Source organism: Rhincodon typus, chromosome 1 (genome assembly GCF_021869965.1).
Source record: "Rhincodon typus isolate 14 chromosome 1, sRhiTyp1.1, whole genome shotgun sequence".
In the NCBI taxonomy this organism is placed as follows: Eukaryota; Metazoa; Chordata; class Chondrichthyes; order Orectolobiformes; family Rhincodontidae; genus Rhincodon; species Rhincodon typus.
In genome coordinates this window covers 134,129,677-134,152,533 of record NC_063332.1, presented here as the reverse complement: position 1 = coordinate 134,152,533, position 22,857 = coordinate 134,129,677, and the positions used below count along the sequence as shown (strand labels likewise).

The 22,857-nt window shown below is 39.0% G+C and overlaps 1 protein-coding gene across 1 annotated transcript in view; it reads right to left on the bottom strand.

Annotated features, from left to right (window-relative positions):
- mmaa (metabolism of cobalamin associated A) overlaps positions 1-22,857 on the bottom strand; it is a 51,630-nt gene that overhangs the window by 6,822 nt on the left and 21,951 nt on the right. Inside the window, exons 3-5 of the mRNA XM_048601022.1 lie at positions 21,700-21,870; positions 7,070-7,155; positions 4,719-4,868 (exon numbers count right to left, since the gene is read on the bottom strand). Coding sequence (XP_048456979.1) covers positions 4,719-4,868; positions 7,070-7,155; positions 21,700-21,870 — 407 coding nt within the window. The remainder of the gene's footprint in view (positions 1-4,718; positions 4,869-7,069; positions 7,156-21,699; positions 21,871-22,857) is intronic.

Genomic DNA, 22,857 nt, shown 5'->3' with positions numbered 1-22,857 from the left:
AAGTCACAAATGCAAGGCTATCACCACCAATAAGAGACAATCTAACCGGCCCTTGATATTCAGTGGTGTTACCATCATGGAATCCTCCACTATCAACATCCTGGAGTTACCGTTGACCAGAAACTCAACTGGATTCACTACAAACACAGTGGCTACTAGAGTAAATCAGAGGCTAAAATACTGCAGCAAGTAACACCTCCTGACTCCCCAAAGCTTGTCCACCACCTACAAGGCACAAGTCAGGAATATTCCCCACTTACCTGGATGAGTGCAGCATCAACAATACTTAAGACAAAGCAGACTGCTTAATTGGGACTACATCCTCAAGCATCCATTCTCTCAATCACCTCTGCTCAGTAGCAGCAGTTTACACAAGATTCACTGCAGAAATTCAACAAAGATCCTCAGACAGCATCTTCCAAACCCATGACCACTTCCATCTAGAAGGACAAGGGCAGCAGATGTATGGGAACAGCACCCCAACTTCAAGGTCTCCTCTAGGCCAATCACCATCCTGACTTGGAAATATATTGCTGTTCCTTCACTGTCACTGGGTCAAAATCCTGGAATTATCTCCCTAATGGCATTGTGGGTCACTTGTGACTGCAGTGTTCGAGAAGGCAGCTCACCATCACCTTCTCAAGAGCAACTACGGACAAGCAATAAATGCTGGCCAGCCAGCAGCACTCTCATCCCACAAAATGAGCAGGAAAAAAGGTACGATAATGAAGACATGTACAAAACGCATTAATCATAAATGACTTTAATCTTAATATAGATTGGGAAAACCAAATGGGCAAATGTAGCTACGAGGAAGAATTCAGAGTGCATTTTGGACAGTTTCCCAGAACAATATGTTGTGGATCCAATCAGGGATCAAATGATTTTGAATATGATAATATGCAATGAGGCAGGCTTAATAAATGATTTCAGTAAAAAATCCTCTGGGCAACAGAGACTGTAACATGGTAAAGTTTAGCATTCAGTTTGAGAGTGAGTAACTTGGGTTGGAAACAATGTAACTAAACTTAAGTAAGAACTACAAAGGAATGAGGGCTGAGTTAGTGGAGTGGACTGCGAAAGAAGTTCAGCATGATGGCAATCTGTAACTAGTGGACTGCCACAGGGATCAATGCTGGGCCACAATTATTTATAACATAAATCAATGATTTGGATGACAGAGGTGAATGTACTATAGCCACATCTGTGGATTACAAAAATAGGTGGTAAGGCAAGTAGTGAGGGTGACACAAGGAGTCAACAGAGGGATATAAAGGGAATTGGCGAACACTTGGCAGATGCAATATAAATGTAGGAAAATGTGCACTGTGGCTGGAAAAATAGAAGAACTGAATATTATTTAAATAAGGAAAGTTCCAGCCAGTGGAATTTGGCAATTCCAGTGCAAAAATCACAAAGTTGGCATCCAATTGCAGCTCATAATAGGAAAGGCAATGGACTGCTGGCCTTTATTTCAAAGGGAATGGAGGAGAAAAAAAATAGGGAGGTTTTGCTAAAACTATACAAGACACAGGTAAAACTATAAACAATCTGGTCCTTTTATTTAAGGAAGAATATATTGGAATTGGATGCAGTCCTGAAAAGTTTCATTATGTTAATCCTGGGTATGGAGAGATTTCCTTAGGAGTAGAGGTTGAATAAGTTGAGCTTGTACACATTGGACTTTGAGAGAAAGACAGGAGATTTTGTTGAAACAAAGATTCACAGGGGGCTTGACAGGGGAGATGCAGACAGGCTGTTTCCCCTTTGTGGGAGATTGTCAGACCAGAGGGCATAATGTCAGAGTCACGAGTTAACCACTTGTGACAGAGAAGAAGAATCTTTTTCGGAGGGTGGTGAATCTATGGAATTCTTTACCATAGAACATACCGTGATGAAAGGCACATATTTTAAATATATTTTAGTTTTGGAATTTGGATTACAAGATAGGTGTAAGGTGAATGTTGGTTATTTCTGTGAAGGATTTTCTTTAAATAAAATGGTCAGTGTCCTTTTGAAACAGTGACCTAATCTAGTATTTGTCACACAGCAAGTGACTACAAATCCTGTGGTTTTAATGGAAAGATGTTTATATTGGTAGGCTAGGAAAATTAGAGTAAACATGCAGAACCAGTTTGTTTTTAGTTCAGAAGAATTTAAGACAAGTTTTTTTATTTGAGTTCAATTCAGAAACAAGTTTTTCTGCTCAGTTCCCAAGATTCCAGTGTTGAATTTAGAAGTTTAGTCTCTTTCCTAGAAAGTTTAGGACAGTTCAGACAACAGTTACTTAAGAGTTTAGCTTGTAAAACTTCCAAACATGAGAGTTTAGTTAGAAATCTACAAATTATTAGCACCGAGAAACATTAGGCTCTCTGATTCTGCAGACTACGTTTCTGGGGGAGGCGATGGCCAAGTGGTATTATCGCTGGACTATTAATCCAGAGACCCAGATAATGCTCTGGGGACCCGGATTCGAATCCTGCCGTGACAGATGGTGAAATTTGAATCCAATAAATATCTGGAATTAAGGGTGTAATGATGACTGTGAATCCATTGACGATTGTTGGAAAAACCCATCTGGTTCATTATTGTCCTTTAGGGAAGGAAACTGCCATCCTTACCTAGTCAGGCCTACATATGACACCAGATCCACAGCAATTTGGTTGACCCTTAACTGCCCTCTGGGCAATTAGGGATGGGCAATAAATGCTGCCTAGCCAGCGATACCCTCATCCCGTGAATGAATAAAAAAAAAAAATTTGTGGAAAAGATATTTATCGCAAACTTCACCCCTATGCAGCATCCTGACCACGCTACTGATGAAACTAACTCAAAATTATGAGCAAAGGCAAAGGCTTCTTTTATCTCAAAACACTGTAGCAGAATTTCTCACTAGAAATTTTCAGAACTATTCAAAATGCTTGACTTTTGATACCAAGTAGAATGTATGCTAGAAATAGAGTTGTACCTTATGTCACACACTAATCTTGAAAATATCTGTTCTCATAGAACAAGCTTATCCAGGAAGTTCTGCTGAAAGCCTCAGATACTGGATCAGCCAACCTTCGAACGAACATGAGCAACCCACCAAATAACTGGTGTGAGAGCCACTGCGGAAGTTATGCTTTCATCAACAAGGTGCCTGTTTCAGCCAATTCTTTTCAATTTTTTTGTAGGCTGGGAAACTTTCAAGTACTGCTTACTGATTTAACAGATTAATTAACATCAGTTCTTAAAAATTCTTCACTATTCCTTGCATGAAATAGGAGAGAATCTGCATAACTGAAACCCTAATACGCTCGCAGGGTTGAATTATAATTTTGCAGTACACAGTGGACAGAATAACTCCAAAGTAACCTGCAGGGAGCCAAGGAGCAAGAGCTCAAATGCTGATGCAGTTTTGTACATCCATTGTACACACCACTATGATGATCTGGGCTTCAATCTAAAAAGGGCTGAAGATGCAGGAGGTAACAAGGGAACTTTACAGTCAGTTTTCCCATCGGTGAGAGAAACACATCTTTGGTTCATCAGCAAGAGGCAGCTGACAGTAACAGACAAGATAATAGTTGAGATGGTGAACCATCATTGCCTTCCAGTCACCTCCCTCAGAATTATGAGGGAGATAGTAGGAGCTGCACATTAGCGTCAATGCCAGATGGCTGGCATCACCTGGGTCAAAAAGGGGATGAATGCAAGTCTCAAGATGCCCAACATTAACACCCAGCAGCTTGCTGCCATAACCTCTGACACTTAAAGTTCAACAGTTCAAGATTTTCAATGCAGTGGTGACTACGTATGGGCACCAGGACACAACTGGTTAGATTGTAAAGGACACAATGGAGCAGTTCTGCATGGTGTTATGAGAGAATTAATATACCTCCCTTTCTTCCCTCGACTATAATGCCTCTTCCAAATCGAAGTCAGTCATTGATAGCTTCAATTGAAAGCCATTTATACAGCAGTGTGATTTAAGATTCACAGACAGTTGCAGAAAAATTCTGTTGCTTGGTATATTTCAAAAGGTATCCCAAATGACAAAAAGAATGCACACAAGGAAGCAACTGCACCAACAGTAAATGGAAAAAAAAATGGCGTGACAGCTCTCAACTGTAGGGAAAAAAACCTAACTTACAAATTTTGACAATCTAAGTTTCAATGACTTTGACTTTAAAGCACGTAGTCATGAATGAGAGTTGTAATGCAAAGGGCCATACAAGCTTGGATTGTAGTATTAGAAAAAGCAGATCTTTCTACCACAGAATCAATTTTTAATGCCTGGATGTATCTACCTAATTGAATGATATTTATGCAATAAAGGAGAAAATGCTTAAGTGCATGGCAAAGGTCAGTTCACATGTTCAAAATATGGAATATATTCTATTTTCTAATGAATGTCATGGGTGAACAGAATGAATACGAAATTTTGAAAAGCAGTCTATTTGTTAGATGCAATAAAAAAATTAGACTTTGCATTTGCAGGGGCAAAAGTGGTTTCTTTAAATGTCCTGAATAAAGATCTGTGGAGCACAGAAGCTTCAAAGAGAGAGTAAAATGTGCCTTTGGTACAGATCTACAGTTTGAAGAAAACTAAATATGTAACCGGTAGCTGCTATTTTATGGCACAGAACTTACGCTTTCCTGTCAATAAAAAGTATTAAAGTGGTTCATGAGCAAGTCTAGGAAAGTGTACATAGTCCACACTTAGCACACATTACCTTTGGCTTCCAGTTCTTTGACCGATTACGAAGCAATTTCAGCGCACTTGTGTATTCAGCTTGCATCCTTCTAGCTGGAACAAGGAGGTCTCCATCAGCTTTTGTTATAACAACTAAATCTGCCATCTCTATTATACCACGTTTAATACCCTAAGGAACAAAAAAATTGAATTACTTTGGTATAACAAACTTCACCACAGAGGAAATGGATAGATTTTTATTTTTATATATTTTTAAAGTCCAGTCCTCTTTAATGATTTTCTCTCCACCTGTGTTTTGAAGGAACATGCTTAAATTAATCCACCTATAATATACATTCTTGGCCATTAATTATCTAAGAGCTTGGGCAGTGGGATTGACAGGCTACTCAACTAGTTGAGACATCACAGCTGAACATACATGGTTCATACTTTATAGAACACAATTAATATTCACACATATGCAATTCCTCGATTGTAACTATTGATGGGAATGCTTACTGATTTTCCTCTCCCCAACTTGGGCACAGATGTCAACTTTTATTTTCCACATTATATTAGGTGAGATGTGCTAATTTAACAGCTAATTTACTGGGAACCCCTTTAAGTCACTTGGGAACCTACAGGAACCACTTAACTTGAATTTGGAAGCAAAGCTATTGCTCAATGATGTGCAAGCAAGCAACAGCAGAATGTCTGAGGCTCTGACGCAAAGTGTAAAATTTTTGGAGGCTTCAAATTTAAAGTTGTAATTCTTTTCCTTTCTTTGTTTCCCTGTTGCACCCCAATTTCACTTCCAGGAGTGCACGTAATGTTCTTGTCTATGAAATGTTCCAATGCTGCCATGCACACTTCTGTGTTCCTTATTAACAGATTTGTTTTTATTGGGCAAGGCTGATTTTACACAATACCCTTTACTCTTCCCCAGAATCGAAAGCAATTTGCCACTTTCTGACAACAACCAGACAATTTCTTCAAAGTGCATCTCATTGCTCGTCAGCCTAATGTCCAAGTAACTTTGCACGAATATCTTCGGGATAACATATATAATTCTAATTGAGAGGAAGAGCTTACTCATCACATTTCTAGTTTCTAATTTTAGAACTGATAACTTAAAGAATCATCTACACATATTAGTGACACAAATCAGTAAAATACAAGCTTGACATGTTTAGCAATGTCGATGGGGAAAGAAAATATTCACACACTACCTCTGAAACACAACTGCCCCCACATTTTAGAAAAATGTCTGTAAATTTCCAAAATTCTAACTTGGTGCTGAAATCCTTTCTAGGAATATAATTTAAACTGTCAATTTAACATGTCTTACAAAAATTTTAAAAAGTGTTTACATTAATACCCTGCTGAATTCATTTAATCAAAATTAAATGTGCACAACTGAAATTATATTTTTATTAGTTTAAAACAATGAGGTCAATATGGATTCATTCTACAAGTGGGCAGGTACTGGCATACAGTCCAACGAAACTTGGGTAAATAAAAAATTAAAAATTATCAAGTGATTATAATCAAGATTTAAAACAACAAAAGTAATGCAAGAATTAACTCCACATAAACTCTCCAACAACTTTCCAAACGATTCATTTGATTTTATACAAAAACTACAAAGATACTGCAGGTTTGAGTCATATTACATGCCAAGTATCAGGCAAAGCATTTTAATTAGTCTCAGAATCTCTCAATCAGGGACAGGGAAAGGTAGGAAAAATACAAATGCAACAATATAATCTCAAAGGTGAGGCCATAACTTAAAAGAAAAGTAAGGGTACCTGTGCAATATCGGCAGAGTTTTCAACACAAATCAACTCAAAATCTCAAGTTTATTCTTGCTCCCTTCCTTTCAAATGCAATGAACCCAAACAATTTTGAAATATTTGTTGGGTTTTTTTTCTTTATTCATTCACGGGATGAGGGCATCGCTGGCTAGGCAGCATTTATTGCCCATCCCTAATTGCCCAGAGGACAGTTAAGAATCAACCACATTGCTGTGGGTCTGGAGTCACATGCAGGCAAGACCAGGTACGGATGGCAGTTTCCTTCCCTAAAGAACATTAGTGAACCAGATTTTCTGACAATTGACAATGGATTCATGGTCATCATTAGACTGTTAATTCCAGATATTTATTGAATTCAAATTTCACCATCTGCCATGGCGGTATTTGACTCTGGTCCCCAGAACATTATCTGGTCTCTGGATTAACAGTTCAGCAATAATACCACTAGGCCATCATCTCCCCTCCAATAATGGTAGTAATAACTTAAATCAAAAAGAACTTGACAGAGTTTCTATTTTGTCTAAATTCCACAAATCAACCATTAATTCATTAAAATATACAACAGCTTGCATCTCACCTGCAATTCATCTCCTCCTACGGGTGGAATGAATAATATCAGCATATCCACCATGTCTGCTACTGCAAATTCAGACTGGCCCACGCCTGCAAAGAAGGAAAAGAAAACACCACACTGACACTGTTGCATTGAATATGTTCTTGTAAAAATATATTATGAGTAGGATAGGCCATTCAGCCAGTCGCGCTTGCTCTGCCATTTAAAATGATCATGGTAGATCAAATACATCAATACTTTTTACCTATACCGTTTTATAACCTTTTATGGGATGATCAAAAAAACGTATCAACCTCTCCATTAAATAAGACAGCCTCCTCTGGGGTGGAGAATTCCAAAGAAATTCTCATCTGTGCTAAATGGCATCCCCCCATTTAATTGCAGGGTAAATATCTTGCCTGTATCTAGCTTGTCTATTCCTTTAAGTATTTTGTAGGTTTTAATGACATTACCTATCATTTTTCAAAATTCTATAGAGAATACAGGCACACCATTAAGCTTTAATCAAAATGCACTTTATTCTTATAAGACTGTTAAAGAATAAGGAGAATTGGTATAGCTTTACTGTTGAAATACTTAAGAAGGTTATGTATTATTTAACCACTAATCATCAACTGTTTCAATATAGGCAGCATCCCATAAATACACCCTTGGCAAAGACAAAGACAATTTAGCAACAGTTATTATTCTCACGTGCTGTCTCTCCTAACCAGTAAAATAAAACAACAAAAAGAAATAATCTGCCCTTTTTAATTTTTTAAACACGAAGCCTCTCTGTCTAAGTCTTCACTCTAGCAGCAGAGAACAAGCTTTCAGCTCCAGCAGCCAGCAAAAACCTGCACCACTAGCTGAAAGCAAAACTAAAGTCTTCGATTCCGTGTGAGCTTGACCCCACCCACTCATGATTCTTTGTCTTACTTTAGGGGGAAAAAAATACCATTGAGAACTCAAAGATAGTAGGAACTGCAGATGCTGGACAATCTGAGATAACAAGGTGCAGAGCTGGATGAACACAGCAGGCCAAGCAGCATCAGAGGAGCAGGAAAGCTGACATTTCGGGCCTAGACCCTTCTTCAGAAATTTCTATGGAGAATCTATGGAGAACTCAAAGCTATTTACCAACTGCCTTTCTGAAGGAGACATTTTGATATCACTGCGACAACACCCCTCTGCAAGAGAAAGAGGTCAGAATGCGTCTCTTTAAAGGCACAGCATTGTCACAAAACTTTGTTTCTCTCCACAATGGCAATAAAATAAGGTGACCAAAACTGAAACAGTACACCAGGTACAGTCTACCAAGCTCCTGTAGACACTGAAGCTAAATTTACTACTCCTGCTTGGAAATCTTTTTGTGATAAAGACTAAGATTCCATTGGCATTCCTAATGTCTTGCTGCACTTGCATGCTAGCCTTCAGTGATTTACTGGCAGGGACATTAAATCCCTTTGCACATCTACACTTTTCAACCTCTCACCATTTAAGTAGTATTCTACATATCTAGTATTCCTATCAAAAATCGATATTCCTCATATTTTTCCATATTGGTCATCATGTTGCCTAATCACTAAACCTGCCCAAATGCTCTTTTAAAATCATTTTGCATCTCACTCTGCAAATTTGGAAATGTTATATTTGGGTCCCATATACAAATAATTGATATATATTGCGAACTGTTGAGGTCCTAGTACAGATCCTTTGTAGCACCGCAGTCATTACTGTCTGCCAACGAGAATAACCCATTTAATCCCGTTTTCTGTCCGTTAGCCAATCCGTAACCCATGCTGGTACATTATATTTTATAGCATCTGCTTTAATTTTGCTAACCAACTGCCTGTGCCAGACATTATCAAAATCCTTCTGAATGTCCAATCATATTGTAATTTTAGGAGTCAGTTAGCTCAGCTGGCTGGACAGCTAGTTTGCAATGCAGAGCAATTCAATTCCTGCAATGGCTAGTTTACCATGAAGGACTCTCCTACACAACTTCTCCAGGCTAAACCACCACCAGTTGGGTCTTTCTAATGAAAGAGCAAACCTATGGTCCTCTGGGACTACTGTAAAATTTCTTGGCCTTCTGAGGATTTCTGAGAATTTTGAACATTCATCTGAACAGTTTAATATCAAGGTTTAAACGCATCACTTTTAATAATGCAACATTTATATTTATGCTTACATTAGAAAGAAAATTAAAAGTCAAAACCACCATTAGTTCACAATACTGACTGCGTATGTTGATAAATGGGAGTCAGTACTCACATTGGTAAATCAGAAGGTCAAGCACCTTGACAAGAAAGTCAGGATGGGTTCATCCCCTTTCTAGGGCTTGTGTTTATTTTCACAAGTCATTAGTACAGTGCAGAACCAAGGAACGGCTTCAATTGTGGAATATGAAAACTGGCTGTACGTTCCCTTTGTTTCAAAAGCAACTATTCTTCAGAAATGCCTGATTGCGAAAGCACTCTGTAGCATCCTAATGCAATGAAACAGACAGATACATATGCAAGTTCTTTCTTAAAAAAAAGCTGGCAGCAGTGGCACTGTAGGTAGTGTTTGAGTTGAGCTCCTCCACTCCAGGTTGGCCACATTTGTTTTCTCGCTCTCTCTCCCCTTTCTTCATCTTCCTGATGTTGCAGGGAGGCCAGAGCAGTGTTGGCGGTGACTACTGGCTTGTAGGCCTGATGCATGGACTCCTGGAATGGCAGCGGAGTATGGACTCCATCGGTGGCAGGGATTGACTGCAGTGGTGTCAGTGTCCAGAGAGAGGGCTCATGGCTGTGGTAGGCCTGGAGCACGAACCTTGCAGAAGGCCTGGAGCTGTGTTTGGGATCCCAGCTGAGGAAAATAAACTCTATTTAAGTACTTCCTTTTTATTCCTTTGCACTTCAAAATGGTGCTGGATTGTGGTGATAGAACGCTTTTCACTGCATCTCCTTAGATATACGTGACACTAAATGGTTCATCCATCAAGCTAGTATCAATGGAGAAGACTTTCACAACGTAAGTAACAATGATGCATTTTAGAACAGAATTTGAATCAGTTTCATGCACAAAAAGAACGCAGAAGTTCTACAGACCCACAAGAATTATCAATTATTTTTGTAAGGATTCACTAAGGCTCTTTAGACAATACCCTCGAAACCCATGACGACTACCACTTGAAAAGGCAAGGGCAGCAGATACGTAGAAATACCATCACCTGCAATTTCCCCTCCGATCAATTTGCCATCCTGACTTGGAGACACGTCACCATTTGTTCGTTGTCACCTGGCCAAAATCCTGGAACTTCACTCCTAGAAGTACTATACTTACACCAAATGGACTGCAGTGATTCAAATAAGCAGCTCACAACCACCTTGTTAAGGGCAACAAGGGCCAAGCAATAAGCTAATTGTTGCAACACAGGGATAGTAAACTTAACCAAATCAGCCCACTATCACTGGATTCATGACACAGTGAACTTAAAATATTCAGGGAACGTCAAAATTGCTCAACTATTCCTACCAGAGTTTACAAATAACAGATCTTGGACATCAAGTTTAAACCTTAATAATAAAGTTATGGATATAACTTTAGCAGAACACTGATAAACTACACGGCAATCGAATTAATATCCACAACATATGCCCAGTCTGAGTAAAAACTCACTTTCTTGCACCGGCAGACACAGTTACGGGATAAAGTAGAAATGAAAATAAAAGAATCTTAATATGTCAGTTTAATAACCGTTTCAATTATGATCACCAGGCCTTCATGAAATCCTTGGACGATGGTTGTACTGCAGGCACACAGAACTGTGTATTTTGCTTGAATTCCAAAGTCACTAGCCAAAGTAAAATGATTCTGCAGACAGCTGGACACTTTCTACTTGTATTTTATGACAGAGGTTCTTTCTCTCAGAACTTTCAACAAGTTGATAACTGAAGAATAACTTGAGAGAACCAACAAAATTCACAGTCCAGTCAGACAACTTCCAAAACCAAACGGTCTCCAACCCAAAACCCAGTCAGATCCAGTTCACTCTTTGCTTACTTTCTTTATAACATTATGATTGGCTGGCTAGCACCAGACCTCCCTTGATTGATCAATTCAACATCCAACCTGCTGCCAGTTCCTGACCCATCTCAGCGCTGAATCATTCACAGTATTCTGACAGCAGTAAGAAATCTGCATTGTCTTTCCAGGCCAGTTCCCAATAGCAAACATTAGCCTTTTGTGCTCTCTTTTTTCTAAAAAAACAACAAACTGCTGTTTAAAGTTCCATTCTCAACTTCAACTCATTTCCAAACCTAAAAGAACCACAGAGATGGTCTTAACAGAGTGAAGCCCCCATCCCAAGAATAATTTTAAAAGATATAGCGGCCACAAATATGGGAGCATTTGGAACAATTCTACATAAAAACAGTATGTATGGATCATTCAATGCAGCAGTAAATCATTCAATTTCACGCTTCCATAAAGGTCATAATAGACTAGATCCTTAACTGGAGGACGCATATAAAAACAAATGGCTACAAGATAATGTCAGCAGCTGAGAATTCAGTGACAAATAACTTCTCAAAGCCTGTCCATCATCCATAAGGCATACGTCAGAAGCGTGAATGAATGCATCCCACCTGCCTATGTTAGAAGTCACTGGGCTATAACTTCAATCTCGCTAATCTCAGAGTTGGAACAGGATGGACTGGTCAATAAGGAATGTCCTCTAGGCATCGAGTTGTCATGCTTATAACTGCGAGGATAAATTAATGTCCTGCTTTTCTGGTAATGCCCCCATGTAATCCAATAACTGAATTAAGTGGTTCTTCAAAAACTGGTTTGGTATCAAAAAGTACTGGTATGATTACTTGTTCAGGTTTTCCTACCACCTGACATGTATAACATGTAGTGCAGTTCTGTAAAAAAACATTTATGAAGTCCTGGTCATGTAAAATACCTGTTTATCGATACGGAAAACATGAGTATTGTGTATGCTATGCTGTAGGAACTCCATGTGCTCCTCACAATATCTCCTTACGACATTCTTGGCAGTACCACCATCTGATGGACAAGCAAAAACTAAGCCCATTCTTCATCCACAGGTTTTTGAGAATGTCTCCCCTTCCTTACTTCAGTCTCAGCTTCGGTGTGAACAATCTTTGCTAACTTAATTAACTCTGGATCCACTTCCTGAGCTTCAACAAATGAAGACATGTCCAAAACTTCTCTTGAACCATCCTCATCCTTAAACTGAGTTTCAGCCATCACAACACCTGCTTGTGGTACTTACTATTAACTCTTGACAGACTTTGTTTAGCCAATGCTCTGGTCACTACATATGATGGAAATCTGTTAGTATTTCTAGACGCAAATGGATTTTCCACAATTATAGCCAATGGTACGATTTTCACTGCTGCCAAACCATCTCTTAGTAGTAAATCAATTCCATCTATAGGCAATTTCTTTACTACCCTGACTACCGCTAGCCTAGACACTGTACAATGGAACGGAGATATACTCTCTGCCTATTCCATTTACCAATACTTTAAATTTCAACAAACTTTCTGGAAGGAAAACTAAATCCTTCTCCAGAAGGGATCGGAGTCACCCCTGCATCTCTTAGACGAGTTATGTGCTTGAATTCTTCCTTTGAAGGGAAAGAGATTATATTCCCTTTGGAGAAAAACACTCTGTAGATCTCTATGCCCAAAAGCCCTCTAACTTTGTTCCAGCTCACTCGCTTGTATGCCATAAATTGAGCCCCACTATTCTGGGATCATGCTAAATATGAAGTTTATTTTTATGATGTGCAGAGTACCCAAATTTATCTGACTTTCAAACCAAGGTTGCTACAAAATACAGACGAGGTTTCTGCAGTGAACAAGAAATGTTATTTATTAGAAGTTATTTACTTATTGTCAGAAGTAATTACACTATAGCTACAAGTAAAGAGAGATATACTATTGGTACATAACATTACCAACTAAATCACTTATCCCCTTACACATACAAACAGATAATACAGGGAAAATAGATTACTGGTGAGGTAGAAAAACCAGTAAGTCAGTTCAGTGGTCTTTGCTTCACAATTCTGATGTTGAGATAACCTTATTTCAGCTAACCAGTCCCTTGGTGTTCAGTTGTCTCCTTCTGGAAGCTTCCACTGGTTTGCAGGAAGTACAGAACAACTGACTCATTTGAAAAAAGTCAGATTTATTAATTCAAAAGTTACAGCTCACAGGAACTGCTGCTGGAAAGATAACTGGCTTTCTTCAATGTTAAACTTTTGCAGAGAACAGGCAGCTTCTGCTGGAGAGAACAGCGCACCCTTCTATATCTTTCTGTGTGTCTATGTCTCTGTAACTTGTTTCCGGTTCCAACCCGCTCAGTTAGCTGAGAACCAATCAGCTTCACTTGTGAATAACTCCTTGACTCCTCACTGTCTGCACAATGCAGAAACCCATAGCCACAAAAATGTTCACAACAGGTATCTAATTTCTTGCTGTGAAATTATAAATCCATGTGCTTTAAACAATCTTGTCCTTGAAGACGGTAGTTTTTAAATACACAAAACCAAAAAGACAGTTTACACCTGCATGAGAGTTGCTTCAACACAAGAAGCATGACACCTTCCTCAGCAAACAACCCTGCTTGATTGGCACTGTATCCATGTCTCCACACAGTGCTTGCAACATCAACAAGATACATTGCAGAACTTGCCAAGATTCCCATGGCAGCACTTTTAAAAGTCCACAACCTCTACCACCTAGAGCATGGGCAGAACTGCCAACTACACGTTGCCCTCGGAATGATGCATTTTGATTTGGTCATTTATGCAATGTCACAGCACCAAACTAATTACTCCATCTATCTCCTCTTCTCTTTCTAAAGAACTGGTCAGCATTACCACTCCAGTTGCCCTGAATCACTTGAATAGCTAATGAGGATTGGAAAACAAACGTCCAAACCTCCAAATTTTATTCACATTAAAAGCAGTTCATAAATACAAGTTCAAAGTTAGAAGGCATGAAATAATCTTGGGCAGGCACCATGATTACCCCAGGCGTGACTAAAGGAATGTTATGCTTGAGGGATAGGAATGCTTATATCTGCCCGTCATCAACTTTGCGCCACACAACCCGCTCAGCGAAAGTCTCTCTTGTTGCCCATTAAATTAGAAAAGTGATGGAGAGTACAGACTGACCACGCAGAAGCCACAAATCTGGCCACGGGTAGGCTAGGTGACCCATTCAATATGGCCTCTGCCATTGATAAAATTGCAGTGAGGGCAGTCAGTTGGACAGACCACATGTAATATGGCTCCCCAATCTATGGGTTCACCTTCTTGTTTTCACATCCACGGGTAGCCTGTTAAATTCAGCCCTTTGAGTTTATCCCTGGCCTGTAGCATTATTCTTGCAGTGACATTGGTGTAACAGGTAAGTTACATGAGAATTATATGATCAGGAAAATATTGCTCATCAAAATTGGTTTCTGTCAGTCAGAACAGCTAACAAATAACTTGGAGTTCACGGTTATTTGTCATATTTGAAAGGTAACATGACAAGTAATGCAGTTAAGACAAAATGCTCTATTTCCATTAATAACAAAACAGATATGTTCCCTCTTAATTTTCTGCAATTTGAGTTTTCAATCTTCTTATTGGTTCTTATTTTAGACCAAATTTTGGCAGCATTTTAAACATTAAATTGCTGCCATTCATACATAATCAAGCCATATTCACTGCTCTCCCAAGATACTATTCTCTGAAAAAATTTCAAACTAGAATTTCTTTGCTTTTAATATTGTCACCAATAAACCCATCTGCATATCATCAATGTTTGCAAAGAACAAGTAGTCCTCAATTAGATCTAGTAAATTAAGTACTGCAAGGCTAAGTCTGAATCTAAAGGTAAGAATTGTAAAATCAAGGCATTGCTCAAACAGGAGCCAAATGTGCCAATGAGAACAAGGTTGATGTTAATCAAGATTTGGCAGCAGCTAGAACATGACCAGTAAGGTTCTGGATAGCCTCAAACTTACATAAGGTACAATGTGGAAGACTAGTCAAAAGGGTATCGGAATAGTCAAGTCTAGAGGTAATAAATGCACAAATGAAGAAAAAAACAGGCAAGTTTTTCCCACTCTGGGGATGCAGATCTAAAGTAATCAACAACGAACCAGAGAAATGTTATGAATTAGATTACATTGCCTGAAAGAAAACTAAATATTAAATATCAATATGGATTGAAGACTTGAAAGAGGGAAAAATGTAAGGAATAGGCAATGAGCAAGGGAATAGGATTAATTGGATAATTCTCTACAACAAAACAGGGTTACACAATTGGTTTAGTAGCCTTCTTCTGACCGGTTCAATACTACGTTCTACTGTGCAACGTCTTCAGCTTTCATCCCACAAATGCAGGCAGGAAAATGATCAGCTTAAAAAGCAAGCAAAGTTCATTAATAGTGGCAAGGTGATAAACTGAGTCATTTAAAATTTTATTCCATCGTAGAATGAGGGCAACTGTCCCAAAGCCAGCATCTGTTGCTCACCCTAACTCCCCTCAAGGAGTTGATGGTGAGTCATCTTCTTGAACTGCTATAGTCATCTGGTATAGGTACATCTGCAGCACTGAGAGGAAAGGGCTTCCAGAGTTTTGATCGAGTGACAGTGAAGGTACAGCAATACAGTTCTGAGTCAAAATGGTAGGTGCTTTAAGGGGAACTTGGAGGTAATGGCATCTGATGCCACTGTTCTTCACAGTTGTACAGGTATTAGGCTTGGAAGGTGCCAAAGGACAGCTTTATTTCTAACATTTACCCTTTGACAGAAATTATGAAAGAATTTACAGGAGGGCACTTGGATCAGTTCAAGGTAATCAGGCAGATTCAACAAGGCTTTGTGAAAGAGAAATTGTATTTGACCAAACTACTTGCGTTCTTTGAGAAGGAAACATGTGCTGTGGATAAAGGGGAAACAGGAGGATATATTACACTTAGGCTTCCCACAGACATTTGATAAGGTGTCACATCAAAGGTTATGGCAGAAAACGAAAACACCTGGTGTAATTGTTAATATTTTTGGAGAAAAAATTTCACCCTTTTTTATCTCATCCATACATTTATTACAACTTATTAAATTGGTGTAACATTTGGCACAGATAGAATATTGCCGTGTAAGTGGATCTTTTTCAGTATGGCAAGATGTAATAAATAGTGCACCACAGTGATCAGTACTGGGAACTCAACTGTTCACAATTAGATAAACAACGGACAAAGGTACAGAAGGGATAGTAGGAACTGCAGATGAAGGGTCTAGGCCCGAAACGTCAGCCTTCCTGCTCCTATGAGGCTGCTTGGCCTGCTGTGTTCCTCCAGCTCTGCACTTTGTTGTCAAAGGTACAGAAGGAATGGGTTTCCAAATTTTCTGACCAAACAATGGTAAGTAGTAAAGTAACTTGTGGAAGACGACAGAAAGAGGTTACAAAAAAGTGGATAGGTTAAGTAAATGGGCGAAGATATGGCAAATGGGGAAATTGTAACATTGTTTATGTTGGCAGGAAGGATAAAAATGCACATCATCTAAATGGTGAGAGAATGCAGGGAGACACAGGGGGATCTAGGTGTCATTATGCATGAATTGCAAAAAGATAGGATGCAGGTACAACAAGAATTAAGAAGGCTAATAGAATGTTATTGGTTATCAGGAGAAGAACTGAATACAAAAGGAGGTTATGCTTCGGTTATATAGAGCACTGGTAAGATTGCAACTAGAGTACTGTGCGCAGTATTTGTCACCCTATTTAAAGAAAGTGTGTAACTCCTTTGGAGCCAGTTTAGGGCCAGATTACAAGATTAATACTTGGAATGAGCAAGTTGTCTTATGAGGAAAGTTTGGATAGGCCAGGCTTGCATCCCGTGGAGTTTACAAATATAAGTGATTTGATTGAAACAGATAAAATCCTGGGTGATCTTAACAGGGTAAATGTGGAGAGGATGTTTCCTCTTATGGAAGAATCTAGAACTAGGGTTCACTATTTACATTTTCAAGGATTGTCTGTTAAAACAGAGATTAGGTGAAAAATAATTCTGACAGGATTGAGTATCTTTGGAACCCTCTTCCTTGTATAACTTTAAGGCAGAGGTAGATGGATTCTTAAGGAAAGGTCGAAAGGTTATCGGGGTAGGCAGGAATGTAGATTTGAGGTTATAATCGGATCAGCAATGATCTTATTAAATGGCGGAGCAGACTAGAGGAGCTGAATGGCCAACTCTGACTCCTTGTTCATAACTTCATACATAAGGAGCCTTAGCAAGTTGATGCAGTACATAATACTGCCATTGTGGTTCGGCAGCAGAGTAAATGTTTAAGTTCATAAGTAGGCTGGTGATCAGACTGGCTTATTTGCCCTGGATGACTGAAGTTTGAATGTTGTTGGAGCTGCAGTCATCCAGGCGAGGATAAAGTGTTCTACGACAATCTTGACTTTTGCCTTGTAGATGGCAAAATACTTTCCTCGAGTCAGAAGCTGAATAACTTGCTGCAGAATTTTCAGCCTCCAAATAGCTCTTGGAGATGGTAATTTTATGGCTAGTCCAATTCAGCTTCTATCACTGGTAAGCCACTGTTGATGGTGGGGAATTCAGCACTGGTACTACAGTGGAATACTAAGTATAGATGGTTAAATTTGATCTTAAGGGAAATATCATTGCTTAACTCATGGCCAAAGTGCAATGCAGTTAACAAATATTCAAACATGTAAGTTTACTTACAGGCACATTGCATTTCATTAGCCTTTTTTTAAATATTATTTAAAAAACTCAAATTTGTCAGTGTTTATTTGATTTAAAAAAACTTGAAAAATTCTGCCTTGTGATTTATCATTCATTTTTGTTTCTAGTCCTCTTCTTAAAAGAAATATGCAGGGCCAGAATTAGCTGAAACAACAGAAGCAATAACCCGCATTATAAATGTGCAAATCAAATCAACAGTATGTGGTGAGAAAGAGATACACCATGAATAGCAAATTGACAAGTTGCTGGCCAGCACAAGCTGCTCTGTTTTCAACTGAAGGAAAATAATGTCTCAGTCTTAACTTTCGTTTCTGGACGTTGCTACAATGTCACATTAATTGTCTATTAAAATTTCCATGATGTTTAATCTTGTAATTACCAACGCAAGTGTCTTTTTGAACTTTGTAATATGAACCCTTGTGACAATCAAGTGCTCACATCCAAAAATAAAGAATTAAAAGCATAGAATTGTATTTCAAAAGTTAAGTATTAAAAATGTGAAACCTCAATTATTTTGCTTACTTTCCCTGTCTCTTTTCACTCAATTATTTCACCTCCCCTCTATCCCACCCATTTCTCCTCCATAGCTAACACTGGATTCATTTGCTACATTGCACCTTCCTCATGGCTGTTTATCAATCCTTGTATCTCATTAGTCAAATAGATACACCGTTATCCCATGACTCATGAAGGTTTCAGATACTGTTGCCCTTGCTGTACTAATATTGGCTCCAACTTCAAGCAATTTTGTAAGCATTTTAAAAAAAACTTAATGTGCATAACAACACATGTACAAGATGCTCCATTCTAGAATTATTAGGACAAGAGTCTGCTGACCAAACAGTGGTTATGCCAGCATTGAGAGGAGTTGTGCATGGGACTCTGCAGAATCCCCATCATAGAATTGCCCAGGAAATTGAGTTTGCTTCTGGGCAATTCCTCTGCACCTAGAATCCTCCGAAACTCTCAATAACAAATCAAAGACTTTAATGGCTCTGATTAAATTAAGTAAAATAGTAATGCATAAAATGTTAGATTATTAACTACATAGTTTAACTCCTGAGTTATAATTAAACTGACCCAACAAAGACCCCTTCCACCCCAGTTATACCCTCTTGCAACATCTTCCTTCAGGCAGAAACTACAGAAGCTTAAACATTTACCAACAGGTTCAAGAATAGCTTCTTCCCCGCTATTATTAGACGCAGAATGGGCCCCGCCAACTTAAAAGCTAATGTTGATCTTGTTTTTGAGCACCTGCTGTGCAGCCATAGCCTTGCATGCCTCACTCGGTCTAAACCCCCTATGATCTGCAAGTCCTTGTATGTTATGATCTGCCTGTACTGCATGCAAAACACAACTTTTCACTGTACTTAGATGCATCTAACAACAATAAATCAAAAGTCAATACCTACCTCACACACCCCCAACTACATCATCCCCACATCACTTACACTGCCCAGTCTCTGACCCAATGCCCCCAGGACCCAACAACCCCATACCTGGCCACATTACCAGTCCCAGAGATCTGACACCCTTGACCCAGAACCAGACACACTCCTCTCTGCCAGACCCGAAACCACCTGCTCCTACTGAACCAGATCTCTCCAATGCCGGCCAGTGGGCCAAACCCACACACCATGCCAGTGGACCTGAACCAACACCACAACCATAGACAACAGCTGTCAAAGTGGCTGTGAGGGTCTTTAAGTTTTAAAATACAACAGCTGACTGCTGCAAAAAAGGGGCCATGGTTTGCCTTCCTCTGACTGCCATACATTAATGAAAGAACTGTCAGAATGTAATAATGGGTCCACATTTCTGTAGGAGACTCAAGTGGAATATCCCCTCAGCAATGCAGAGCTCTCTTTTGTAAAAAAGAACAGGAGTGGCAAATTGTAGAGATTGCCATTCCATGGAAAATCTAGCTCATATTGTTTTCTTATGCTGGTCTTACATACTGGAAATATGGGGACAACATGACAATTGCCAACTCCAGACTATGCAGTGCAGTTGGTGAGGTGCTTGAAACTTAACACAGCAAGTGAATGGGGTGGGATTAACAGCATACAGTTAAATGCTCATAAATATACTGCTATGCAAAAACACTGACAGAAATGAATGCATGCCCTTTGATATGAAGTTAGCTAAGTACACTGAAGCAGTCCTTCTCCAAGTGCAGTAAAACCTGGACAATATCCAGGTTTGGATTGACATAAGTGGCATTTAACATTTCTGCCACATAAGTGCTGGCAATGACCATCTCCAACGAGAGAATGTAACCATCTTCTCTTCATATTTTAATGGCATTACCACTGAATCCCCCACTGTCTTTGTAGGGCTTTGCCATTGACCAAAAATGAAATTTGACTAGCTATATAAATATAGTAGCTACAAGAACAGATCAAGGTTAGGAATCTTGCAGCAAATATCTCACCTTATGATCACCAGCTACAAGTCACATGTTGGGAGCATGATAGAACATTCCCACTTGCCTAGATGAGTACAGTTCCAACAACACTCATGGAGCTTGACATGATCCAGGACAAAGCAGCTCACTTCATTGTCACCACTTCCACAAACATTCACTCCTTCCATTACTGATGCTCAGTAGCTGCCATCTGCAAGGGGCACTGCAGAAAACTGCCAAGGGTCCTTAAGACAGTAAGTTCCAAATCCACAGACACTACCAACTAGAAGGGCAAAGTCAGCTGATACATGGCACATTACCACTTGCAATTTGTACTTGCACTTCATGATCACTGGGTCAAAATCCTGGAACTCCCTTCCTAATGGCATTGTGGGTATAGCTACACTGAATGGACTGCAGTTGTTCAAGACGACAATGTACTACCGCCTTCTCAAGGACAACTAGGGATGAACAATAAATGCTGAATCAGCCAGCACATCCCATGAATGAATATTAAATATATAACAAAAATCACCCTGATAGAGGTAAAAAGTCTGGGGTATACAGTTTCAAGCCAACTTGAAGCAGGTGGACCAAGTACACACAAGTAGGTTGCAAAACCAATAAATGGATGTTCATTCTCAGATCCTTCATGTTCCCCATCTCTGGGCTGTTATTGATCTACACTGACTTCATTCACCCTTTGGTTGACCATATCCTAGTTTCTATCACATGCAAACTGTCCAAACTGAAAAAATACAGATGCAAGTGCTATGATTCATGTACAAATGACACTTAAAATCAATGCTCTTTCATGTCACAAAACTCAATCTTATAAACAAAAAGTTAAAACTTGTACTAAGTTTAGAAAGTTTCTCAGGGAAAACACCCAATTTCAGGACGGATTACCTTGACCCAGAGTAATCAAGGCAATTCAGAAGAACAATTAAATTCAATTCCATAAGATGCAGGACAGAGAAGGCTCCAATTTAGTTATTAAATGGGTCCTCAAATGGAGTACTTAAATGATAAAACATACATGTATATCTACCTACAACATAGGAATGGTGCACTGGTTTACAATATTAATATAATTCTAGTTCATCATTAGCTTTCAATTAATATCCCATCCACCAGTTCCACTAACTGCTGAATTTATCTATTTTTGCTACTACATGATGATCACACTTGCACATTTTAACCAGATTTTGTAGTCAATGCATGAATTTTTTTATGAAAGCCACAATGTATGCGTTTTCTGAATGAAGTACCATTTTTATTGTTAGGCCTACTGTAAATACAAAACATATTAATGACATTTAAACAGTAGAAGTGTGATACTGCAAGTAGCCAGTTAAACACAATGATTAATTAAGTTTTTTACCAAAGAAATGACATACATTTACTACAATGTTAAGATTTTCTTTAATATGTACACTATTTTACTTACCTACAGTCTCTACGAGAACTAGATCATATCCTGCCCCTTCACATAAAATAATTGTTTCATTTGTGGTTCTGGTTACTCCTCCCAACATACCCAAAGTTGGTGATGGGCGGATATACGCATTCATATCCCTTGAAAGTTCAGTCATCCGTGTTTTGTCACCCAAGAGTGACCCTGAAAATTGAAACAGCAAAGGTGAAATCAAGGTATTCCATGAAATATAGTATCCCTATATTTGACACCATTCCAAGAGTGTTGTAATTTTGAAATGCTCCAAATTTGAATACTATTAATTGCCATTTATTCTAGTAAAAGAATAATCCATATTAGCAAAAAGACCAGCAAGCTATCAAAGAAAGAACTCATTGAAACGAATTAAAGAATTTTCCAACACAGAAGTTAGTTATTTGGCCTGTTGAGCCTCTACCAGCTCTTTGAAAACTGCAAATTAACGCCAGACTCTATACATCTCAGAATCGCTACAGTGCAGAAGAGACTGTTCAGCCCATCAAGTCTACACCAACTCTCCAAAGAGCATCCCACCCCAGTCCCAACCCCTGGTTCTAAATCATTCTTCCCTCCTTCCAGTGTAAGGAGTAACAGAAAATCTCCTGGCCATGATTCAAATTTGCCATTTTCCTGTAAACTGTTCTCTTTGCCAATTTCTTTAGTGAAAGGAAGAGAGGGAAATGCACTTTCAGACACACTGAAAGGGGTGAATTCTCAGTCAGTGAAAGAAAAACAGTAACAAAAACAGAAACTGCTGGGAAAGCTCAGCAGATGTGGCACCATCTGTGGAGAGAAATCAGAGTTAATGTTTTGAGTCTAATGACCGTTCCTCAGAAACAAAAATAGCACCAGGGTGGAAACCATATCCCTTATCAGCAAAGAACGGAAAGAAAGCAGAATAAACTGAAAGAAAATTCAATGACATTTGAGATTCTGAGTGGTGCCAGAACTATTTCCTTTGACTGTTCCCTTCCTCACCAATAATACTTTTGTCTTATCTTGTCCTTTTGTATATTTGTTTGCATGTGTCTGGGAATTTTAAAAAAAGGGATGGAGTCTAAACTCGAATCAGAGATAGTAGGAACTGCAGATGCTGGAGAATCCGAGACAACAAGGTGCAGGGCTGGATGAACACAGCAGGCCAAGCAGCAT